Source organism: Rhizomucor pusillus (assembly GCF_041956525.1).
Source record: "Rhizomucor pusillus strain CBS 183.67 unplaced genomic scaffold VTP01scaffold_8, whole genome shotgun sequence".
NCBI lineage: Eukaryota > Fungi > Mucoromycota > Mucoromycetes > Mucorales > Lichtheimiaceae > Rhizomucor > Rhizomucor pusillus.
In genome coordinates this window covers 584,139-594,720 of record NW_027192150.1, presented here as the reverse complement: position 1 = coordinate 594,720, position 10,582 = coordinate 584,139, and the positions used below count along the sequence as shown (strand labels likewise).

General features: G+C 44.8%; 5 protein-coding genes across 5 annotated transcripts; 3 read left to right on the top strand and 2 right to left on the bottom strand.

Moving 5' to 3' along the window:
* Nucleotides 1-553: 553 nt before the first annotated feature.
* On the top strand, nt 554-1,654 carry VTP01DRAFT_10217 (uncharacterized protein; the record flags this gene model as incomplete). Its single annotated transcript, XM_069378555.1, has 4 exons — nt 554-665; nt 715-1,168; nt 1,289-1,458; nt 1,545-1,654. 4 exons carry the CDS (start codon nt 554-556, stop codon nt 1,652-1,654), a joined length of 846 nt encoding a protein of 281 aa, XP_069239642.1.
* A 510-nt stretch (nt 1,655-2,164) lies between these two features.
* VTP01DRAFT_10216 (uncharacterized protein) lies at nt 2,165-2,985 on the bottom strand (the record flags this gene model as incomplete). The annotated part of the gene is made up of 4 exons (XM_069378554.1): nt 2,165-2,344; nt 2,403-2,582; nt 2,633-2,778; nt 2,874-2,985. 4 exons carry the CDS (start codon nt 2,983-2,985, stop codon nt 2,165-2,167), a joined length of 618 nt encoding a protein of 205 aa, XP_069239641.1.
* Nucleotides 2,986-5,057: 2,072 nt separating this feature from the next.
* Nucleotides 5,058-6,340, bottom strand: VTP01DRAFT_10215 (uncharacterized protein; the record flags this gene model as incomplete). Its single annotated transcript, XM_069378553.1, has 3 exons — nt 5,058-5,716; nt 5,773-6,120; nt 6,199-6,340. The coding sequence occupies 3 exons, from the start codon at nt 6,338-6,340 to the stop codon at nt 5,058-5,060; spliced, it is 1,149 nt and encodes a 382-aa protein (XP_069239640.1).
* A 173-nt stretch (nt 6,341-6,513) lies between these two features.
* Nucleotides 6,514-7,533, top strand: VTP01DRAFT_10214 (uncharacterized protein; the record flags this gene model as incomplete). Its single annotated transcript, XM_069378552.1, has 3 exons — nt 6,514-6,597; nt 6,923-7,346; nt 7,397-7,533. The coding sequence occupies 3 exons, from the start codon at nt 6,514-6,516 to the stop codon at nt 7,531-7,533; spliced, it is 645 nt and encodes a 214-aa protein (XP_069239639.1).
* Nucleotides 7,534-7,586: 53 nt separating this feature from the next.
* VTP01DRAFT_10213 (uncharacterized protein) lies at nt 7,587-8,865 on the top strand (the record flags this gene model as incomplete). Its single annotated transcript, XM_069378551.1, has 3 exons — nt 7,587-7,923; nt 8,031-8,240; nt 8,294-8,865. The coding sequence occupies 3 exons, from the start codon at nt 7,587-7,589 to the stop codon at nt 8,863-8,865; spliced, it is 1,119 nt and encodes a 372-aa protein (XP_069239638.1).
* Between the last annotated feature and the right edge of the window lie 1,717 nt (nt 8,866-10,582).

The following is a 10,582-nucleotide window of genomic DNA, read 5'->3' as shown; positions in this document are numbered from 1 at the left end:
GGTCCTAGACGACCTCCATTTACTTGACAATTAACAGTCTCCACTGCTCCGAATGGTATAAGCCGGAAAATTTAATCCTCGTTGGCATTATGCAAGGCCCAAAATAACCTAGCAAGCACCAGATAAACCACTATCTGCAACCACTCGCTGACGAACTGGAGAAGCTCTATACTGGAGTTACAACAACAGTAAACGGCCGATCCAACACCCGGATACGAGCAGCGTTGCTGATGGTCGCTTGCGACATCCCAGCTGCCCGAGAAGTCTCCGGATTTACAGGCATTGGATCAATCTGCGCCTGCTATAAATGCAAGCGGTATTTTCCAGTATCCCTGGCAATCACTTGAAACGTGGTTTCTCTGGATTCATGACAGAGGAGACAGCACCGTGAGAGGAACGCAGTGGAACTGAAAACAGAACTCACGCCAAAGCTTGGGCAAATGCCGGCAATCTGGATGAAAGAAGGATGATCGAGAGAGCGTATGGTGCTCGCTGGTCCGAGCTTCATTGCTTGACCTATTTTGACGCAGTCCGCTGTACAATTGTGAATCCAATGCAAAATTTGTACTCTCGCACAGCCAAACGTATCTTGAATCTCTGGAAATCGTTGGTCGATCCGAGTATGAACAAGCCTTTGCTCACCACACAACACTTGGAAGTTATGGGTGAGCAAATGAAAAATATCTTCCTTCTCTCAGACTACGACTTGCCTAGAGGAAAATCTCATCCGGTTGCGTGAACTTGCCTTGACTTCCGACGAATGGAGAAGGTGGGTTTTGGCTGCTTCCTCAATCCTGCTGAAGCAAAAGCTAGTCGGGGATGATATGCGATTGTGGCTGAAGTTCGTTCAAGGCAATTATCTCCTATCCAGGCCCTCGATATCGTTAAAGGATTTGGACAATGCCCACGAGTACCTTCGCCAGCTTTGTGAACAGTACGGGAGGCTGTATGGCAAGGATGAGATCACACCTAACATGCATTTCCATAAGCATTTGAAGAAGACGATCAAGGATTTCGGACCGATATATGCTTTCTGGCTATTCCGCTTTGAACGATTTAATGGATTGCTAAAGTCGATAGATACCAACAGCAGAGACGGTTTCGAAGTCACTTTCATGAGCAAGTGTATCGAAACATATTACGCAGCTGACGGTTCCGAAGCTTGTACGTGCGATTTTCTTCCTGTCCTTTGTTCATCGCAATTCTGATGAAACTTATCCCTTGTAACCATCGGATCCACATCGAATGAGCAAGAGGAACCCGCCTTTAACGTTGCTGCTTTCGACAGATACGCGCAACCAAAGAGCGACACCACCGATCTTGGATGTCTCGGTTGGGAACCATTGCCCTCCGCGTTCGCTTCGCTCAAGATGTCTGAATACGCCCTTTTAAGCAGCAAGCACTATGATTGTCTGTTCGACTATTACAACGGTGTATACAAAGACCTGTGCGCAGAAGGTGCTTACCAGAATAATAAACAAAACGATGGTCGTAAACCTCATACGCAAGACTTGGACCATTAATATCCTGGGCCAAATTTACAGCTGCCAGGATAGTCCTCGGAGTATCAGAGACGCCTACATACAGGCTTACCTTGATGCAGACCCATAAACTGGTGAACTGTTCGAACGCCCGATGCTACGATCAGGGCTAGTTCTACACTATTTCACGCATATGCGTCGACTGCCTGCCGCGGGCGATTCCGAAGTGGATTTTCAGCATTTTTTTTTGCCTTTGTGCGATCGTACAAGTGTGCCGCTTACGATGTCCCTTCGTTTGAACCTCATGAGCTGAGAGTATGGGATAAGTCCTGTACTCCTCTTAACTGGACGTGTATACTGCCGGTCCACCAAAGCTATTCGCCAATTGGAGTATCCCGCTGGCTTGATGACAACATTGTCGTCATTCCATTGCTTCGCAAGCTAAAAGGCTGAATAATAATTATATAATATAATAGAAAATCAATATAATTAAACGCCCCTGTTAATACACTCCAAAGAATGCAAGGTAAGTGTGAAGAATTGTCGTGTGCTTGTAGTTAACTGTCAGCGACAGCATAGGACCATCCTCCTCTATTATGCCAGGTAAGAGTCCATACGCAAAAGGTTCCTTACAAACATTGAATGCCTTGAATAAAGTACAAAAAGGAGGTACAGGAGATGCTTTATTCGAACCGAACCGAAGGGCTGAGGCGATCCGGCTTCGCCCAACGCTTCGGCAGATTTGAAGGGTACACCTCAACGTCTTCAATCACCATACACGACTTTTCCGGCCACACGCGCTTCGACATCTCCGCCTTTTGCTTGTCGGCAAGCGCAGAGAGTCTCCCTAGGAATCGGTTTGTCTGAGTATGATTTCCTTTTAGTATTGTCCTTTCTGTGTAAGCATTTATGCAAACGTACCTCATCATTTCTCCAAGTCGGACGAAGGACCTTTCTTGCGGTCCAGCGATTATCGACCTCATCAGTTACGTCTTCGTCGCCCGACATAAACTTCGGACAAAGAAGATCTTCCACGCCCTTGAAATCCTTGTCAATGTCTGCCTTGTTGGCTTTATAGGCAGCCTTTCTGACTTTGCATTTCTATTCGAAAGTATGAGTCTCGATGAGTACGGTGGTATACACGAACGTACCGTGTACAGGCGATTGTTGCGCGTCTTCTTGCGACGCTCCTGCTCCTTCTGGTACTCGCTGCTACTTCCCTTCTCTTTCTGATATCTTAGCTGATTTCTCGGCTTCTGCAAAACAAAGTCATCGGTCCAGTACGGATACTTGGCATCTTCAGGTAGCTCGCGGATATACCGTTGCATTGCGGCGACGACATTTACAATTCAGCCATGTCCGACTCCGACATCGCGATGCGAGTCTCCAAACGCTCGATAAGGGCATCCTTATCGTCATCTTTTCTAGGTCGCTTGCGACTGTTTTCCACGACGGCGGGACCAACAGCAGCGGATCGAACAACGGGGATTCCTGAGTAAGACATGTTGTGAAAAGGAGAAAGAGACTTCAATAGAAAGAAAGTATCGTATAATTAATCTGGATGATAGGTTTTTATTTGCAATGTTTGCAGCTCTCTCATAATAAGCAATCCAACAACATCGACTATGAAAAAGTCAATCGTTGTACCGCACCATAATCAGAATATCCTATCCCTGGGAAAGGCCCAGAAAAAGCAGCCAAAATACAAACGCTATATCAATAAGGCAACCATTTCACAAAGAGTTTCAAATTATATCTCATTGCTATCCTTGTTTTACAAAGCAGTAATTTTCATACCAAATTCCACGGAGGCTCGTCATAGACACACGCGAGCAGCGCTTCAGACACTCCAAGTAAATTGAGCACTGGTCTGCAGCTTCTAGGGGGCTGTATTGCTGCTAATGGGCGCAGCTGAAACTTTAAATTGGAAGGTGCAAACGGATATGGACTTTGTCATCCCTTTCCAGTTTTTCTCACTTTCTCAAATTTTTTTTTTTCGGCGAAACCTTAAGGTAGGTGCCGTAGGAACCGGTGGGTGTGCATCCACTGATTGACAACGTCGTCTTAGGATTGAAACTGCAATTCAGCCAGTATATGGAAAGCACTTTTAGAAATTGGTTAGTACATTGGCTGCGAAGAAGGCATCCTGTAAGCCACTAATGTGCTTTACGTCCTTTAGGTGTTAACTCTTTAGCTTAAACTGGATTACATTGCCAGTTTGTTCTCTTCCCCGTATGCTGTATTATCTCGATAGTGCGTATTTGCCCATTTCTGAATGAATGAAAAGTGCATGTATAACTAATTGTTTGACACAGCTGATGAAAGCTAACTCTTTGGCACCTGGGGAACATTAGTCGTGAGAAGTTTTCAGGTATCTTTATACCTTTATACGCGTCTTTACTTCTGTTTTCTAAAGGATTCTTCCTTTTTCAGGTATATGTGTTCTCGATGACTTCGTATCGCCATTCTTTACATTTTATTCAATAAATAAGCGCGTGTCTATAGAAACCTAAAGAAGTGTATTTGAAGTGCGGTCCAATGGGAAGTGTAAGGGAGTGTAAAAGCAACGAATAAAAAGCATTCTTGATGTTCCGTAATTGGTATAGCTCTGGTATATGCTAGCAGAAACCATGTAGAAACCACCTGGTGATAATTACAGATACTTACAGAAACCAGCTGTTATCTGTTTACAGATATTTTACAGACACAAAGCGGACTCTGTAAGGTATCTGCATGCAGATCAGTCCAGATACCAGGAAGTTATGTCTAGTGAATTAATTATAACACTGCGGGAAAAGTGCCGTTTTGGACCCGTTTCAGAAATTCTGAAATTTTGTATTTCAGACACATTACAGAAACCTTTCAGAAAATTTTTCATTACAGAAATATTTCAGACGTCTTTCGAAATATGGAAAAACAAAATTGAGATTCAAATACAGTGAAATGGACGCTTGCACCTGAGCTCTGAACGCAAACCCACTTCTTGGCCAGAGAACAAAATTGACTTTGGAAATTTTGAAGAAGTTTCCTTGCTACATTTCATTTCGTTTTTTCCCTCCCTTTCCTTTTCCTTTTTAACCTCTCTTTTCTTTCCTATTTTCTGTCGCTTCTTTTTCTTCTGTGTAATCCCTCATAGACAAGTAACTCGAAAACATCCGATGTATATTACAGAAATCGAATGAAACTGTTATTAACTGACTTTAAGCGAAAATATGCCCTGCTTGCGACAGCAGTATAAATAATAATATTATCAGTATTAGTAATATTATTGCTATTGCATGTAAGTAAAAAAATAAATACGTGCATATAGGGACCAACATGGAGACTACTAGTAGTCTCCTATTGTTATTTGTTTAGGTAGATACATGATGGCATAAGTTGTTACAGCGAACACCGGATCCGAAGCAACAGTATCTACCGCAACATCCACAGTATCCGAAGCAATATCTCAATAGTGTAAATACTCTCTCTTGGATATTGAATAAAAAACCCAGTTTCACAACCAGTTTTGTAGCCCGATTCTCCCTTCTTCCTTTATTTCTTCTTAGCAACTGCATCACTAGTTGACCTTGCTAACTAGAAAACGTCCACGACCATAACATAAATATTGTCAATTTTCAAGTCTTGTACTACTACGCCGGAATAAAACCTATGCACAGGCAAGATGGACTCCTTGGAAAGCGGCGCGCAAGTGCTTCGGAAAGCATGCACGTTAAGTTTTTGCAGAAATGGTACAATTTGAGAATATGGGAGTAGCCATTTCACGAACGCGAAGTGCTGCAGGACGTATCGTTCTCCGAGCTTGATTGTATGACGGAGGAAATATAAAATCCGGCAGGGACGAGAGCAGATGAAACCATCGTTGCGTTTGAAGCGAACTTGAGCGAAATAGCTGGTAACAGTATGTCGAGTCATCTTGGAGTCAATGGCAGGGAGCTTCTGGATGCTGTCGCATAGGAACGCCTTCTGGGAACGGCCGCGGTGATCGCCATATACTGATCGGAAGCAGTCGCCATAGACGCTATTGTAATACTCCAGCAGGCAAGCATAGTGATCCTTGTGCATAACAACGTCCGGTCCGATGTTGAGAGGGTACGAAGACGGCGGCAGAGGCTTGGAACCGTTATAACTTGTCGTTGAGTAGCCTTCTGAAGCTTCTAAAAATATTGCATAATCGAAGATGCTCGGTGCGGAGTGAGCGACTGGCGGTGGGACAGTCAAGTCAGCAATGGCGGCTGCAGCTGCGTTGTTGCCAGCTACTCTTGAACCCGCGACCGCAAAGCGTCAAGACCGTGAACTTCTCGCAAAAAGCGCAGCATGAATGTAGACTCGAACCGATCCTTCTGGTTTGTGTGGATGTTCTTCAGTAGACCGTTGTATCGTTCGAAGCCAAATAACCGATATCCGTAAACAGGTCCGAAGCTCAAGGCGGTTTCCAGCAGATGTACATGCAGGTGCATGTTTGGCGTAATATCCTCGGGACTAGGGATCGCCAAACGATCTGGATCTGACGATCTGATCCGGACCCGAACCGATCTGCTCAGGTCCAGATCCACACCTTTTGTATCCGATCTGACATTCAGATCACAGACCAGATCTGGATGGATCGTCGGATCTGACGATCCGACAAAGGTGTATACTGTATATATGTGTGTATATGCATTGTATAGAGACGAGCTTCAGAAGTACAGAAGAAGCTTGGAAGAAGTTCGATTACAATCTTTAAATTTTACTGTACAGCGAAGACATTCATTTGCATGCCATAGAATGAGTGCGACTGTCGCTATTCTCAAAACCTCAACTTTAAATGGAAAGGAACATTGGATACGAGGACCAATAAAATCGCCGGACGCCAGCATTCGTCATAATATTATAAGTATGGTAAGAAAAGTTCTGTACAATGTATGACTTCAAAAACTCTAGCTCTTTCGTTTGGGTGTTATAGTAACCAAACGTAGAGACACAAAAACCCCATATTACCCAAACTAGAAAATTCCGACAATTTTGCTATGCACAGCCTATTACATCACTCATGCCACCACTTATGCTGCATGGATCCGAATCCTATCTGAATCTGGCGCTCTCGGATTCCGATCCACCTGGATCCGATCTAAAGGTAATCTGGTCGGATCCAGATTTGCATGGATCCGATCCGATCTGACATTTGGTGATCCCTAAGCACCTTCAAGAATGCCATGCGCAAAAAAAGGCTGCGGAACAAGTTTGAATTTAACAAGGGGGCAGTGTAAAAAACGTCGGGCAGCCTGCCCTCTCTTTAGGCGGGCCTTTAAGGATTCGGGGGCACTCGTTAAAAAGGGGCGCAATATAACGACTTTCAGTTCATTGCATGCCCTGAATGCCACCGAATATACGCAGATGATATCTGAGACCTACCGTCCTGCTTCAACTTCGTTCGTTTTCCTTCCCACCCTCTTGAACAGTATCGCCAACCATGCAATACGCCGCTCCTTCATCCTTCAACTCGTCAGCCAATTAAGTTCCCATATAGCTCGATTATCGACAACCTACAACTTCTTTTCGCGCGTCCTGGCTTCGAGCAAGAGATCAATCACTGGAGGCAACGTGTTGTACTCCGCCATTCCTTTTTCGATGTCTACGATGGTGCCGTATGGAACCCCATTCCCGAACCTGATGACCCTGAAATGCCTTTCGTTCAGCATCGTCCGTCAATCTTGTTTACGCTCAATGTCGAGTGGTTCAGACCATTCAGAACTTCGCAGTACTCTTGTGGTGCGGTTTATCTTACCATCAATAATTTGCCCCGATCGCAGCGCTTCAAGACAAACAATATTATCCTTGTCGGCGTCATACCAGGCCTAAAAGAACCAAAAAAAAACCGACGCGGTAAATAATTATCTGCGCCTTTGTAGCAGAATTGAGTGTGCTGCACAAAGGAATCGACATGAAAACGTATGAGCACCCTGGAAGAGAGGTCAAGGTCCGCGCAGCCTTGATGATGGTTGCAACAGCACCAAAGCTTGTCATAAATGTGGTCGATCTTTTCATGTCTTCCCTGGAACCAAGCAGCTAAAGTATTCGGGCTTTGATGAAACTGCTTGGATCCCAAGAGGTCGCTGTGAAAGTATGAGGGACGCAAAAAGATGGTTGGAAGCAAAAACCGAGCAGGAGCAGAAGGACCTCGTCAGGGAAACAGGCACCCGCTGGTCGGAACTGCATCACCTGCAGCACTTTGACGTTGCCCGATGCACTGTCATCGATCCAATGCACAATCTTTCCTTGGGTACTGCGAACCGTATGTCCGAACTATGGATGGAGCTGGGAATATTGACACCGCAAGCACTCACTGCCATGGAGAAATCCACTGCAGGCATCCTAATCCAACCGGATATGGATTCTCTATCCAACGGGAAAATTGCGATCGGCTTTGCTTCAATGAAAGCTGCCGAATGGAAAAGTTGGTGTCTCGTATATTCTCCATTACTTCTCTTCAATGTCCTCCCGCGCAATCATTTTCACAATGGATGCTATTCGTGAATGCCTGTCGATTCATCTGTAAGCCTTCGATAGCATATGACGAAGTTGACGATGACCATCATATGCTTCTTGAATTCTGCCGCAATTGCGAAAGCGTATATGGCGAAGAGATCATTACGTCGAATATGCACCTTCACTGCCATCTCCACCAAACGCTTCGAGATTTCGGCCCTACATATGCAATTTGGCTTTTCAGTTATGAACGTTACAACGGTTTTCTCGGCAATTTCAACACCAACCAACGTATGACATTCGAAGTAGACATATGAAACGATTCATCGATTATGCAAGAGCAGAGGATTTCATCCGAAGCATTGCTCCTTCCCATTCCTTCGAACAAAACAATCATAACCGTGCAAGCATTCCGTGGGATCTCATTAATGAACTGAGTAACAGCACAACTTCGGCAAGACTTACGTTGTTTCACGCATTCGATATCGAAGAGTTCATCGCTATTTCGTCGCAAGTCGTGTATGCGAGAGGTTCAGAGCCATTGCCGCCAAATACCGTGCCGAAGAGTGCAAAGCCTGTTAGAATGTCCAGAGGTCATTACAGCCTGCGCGTTGAATTCTATAATGTACCGTACCAAAATGACAAAGATGTTTTGCCCTTTTGCAACCACTTGAGAGCCGAGGCTGGTAAAACAGTTGTCGACGACTGGATGCGCACGTTCACAATGTTGAAATTGCAACGTCATATTCATCGAGGTGCTGAGAGTCGATCCAATCGCGGTTCGTACATACAAGCCTTGTGGATGGGCAATACTTCAGATCAGCCTGTCGCCTATCCAGCTAAAATCTTGTATTTCTTTGAACATGAGACCATCGGGCTAAAGTGTATTATAGGCGGTCTAGTGACCGGGCTATAATACACTTTAGCCGCATCCAGAACTGTTTGTCCGTCCTCCTGTGCTCGCTTCAAACCAAGAGCTGCTCGCACCATATTCCTCTCAAAGTTCTCGTCCTCAGGTTTTCATCAATTCCATTGCTTTTCTTTTTTCATACTTATTGGGGTAACTATCATTGCTATCCTACACGGAGCAACTCATATATGACAGCTCAGCATTACTCCAGATTTAGTCCACTCTTGCGTAGAGGAATAAAGAGTACTAAGATAATGATCTGATGGTATAGGTTCCCGACGTGGGAGCGGGCCGAAAAATTAGAAGGCCTTGAGCAAGAAAAATTAGTCTAATACGTGCAGAGATTTTAAAGCAATGTAATATAACTGCACCACGGTTAGGATTTCCTGTGCATAGTACGCTCATGCATTGGCATAATAAACGCAGACGCTCGTTTGCACGGTAATATACATGCTTACGTAGACAAATGACTTCCCTAATACCTCCCTACCATTATATTAAGCGCATACCTGTGTGTGCGGCCTATTGTAGCTCCAAGAGTCCAAAGATGGGTATCCGCTTTTTTCCACGTTATAATATAATAGAATCCTTCATGCCTCTACATTGAAATATACTCACGTGGGCGGCCTATCACGCTATGGCTTTGCTCAGCATTTGGGAATTTTTTCTTCCTGAAGCCAGCTGCCAGTTTTTGTATGGGGATACAATACGCCGCTTACAAGGTTGAAAGTCCCATGTTATTGCCCGCATACATCTACAAGGTTTTGAGTCCCATTGCAAGACTGTTCAGTACGGCAATCGTGGGCGTCATTGTAGCCGGGGAACCTCAGCTTCCTCACGGGTACTGGATTTTTCCTAAAGATTGGCGGAAATCAAGAAGGCCATGTAGAATTGGCGGCTTCCACCGATCAAATTCACGATGAGTTGGCGGTCGTGATCTGCAGATCAAATTCTCTGCCACTTCTGACAGCATGCTGTTGGAGACAAACGTATCGGCGCTTTTTATTGAAAGAAAAACACAGAAGGAGCGGGGAAGGCAAACTCCAGATGTTTTGCATTTTTAAGGTATCTGCCAAAGAACGAGACAGGACGTTGCAGTGGAAAGTTGTTATTTTGCCCCCTTTGTAACGAGTGCTCCCCCGGCAAACTTTTAAAGTCTCGCCTAAAGAGGGGCAGGCTGCCTGACGTTTTTTTTACACTGCCCCCTTGTTAAATTCAGACTTGTTCCTCAGCTTTTTTTTTCCTCATTGCATTCTTGAAAGTGAGCTCTTGAAAGTGAGTGCTCCATCTCCAGGACACCGAGCAAATGACGTTGCAATTACACTAGTGAGCTGCTCGCAAGGCTCAGTGTCAGCCTGTGTTGAACAATTGCTGAATCAAGACGCGTAATGACTTTGAACAAGTAAGAAGTACGAATGCGTTACAATGGTATATGACAGTTAATTCACAGTTACGGTAGCTTAATTGAATAAGCAGACTCCGAGAGGGGACAAGCATTTTACCGTAACCTAAACTTTTACATTGGTGGAGAAGCTTTTTCGTGTACCTGTCGCGCACAATGACTGATAATAATCTGGTCCCTTGGGGTGAACCGGATTCGTTATCCCGTGGTTCGACGAGGATCCGTCCATGAGTCGTTCTACTCGTACATCCTCCCGAAACTCGGATGATTCTCAGATAGCCGCGGCAACGTCTCAGTTGGCATGGGAGGTCGTCTAGGACC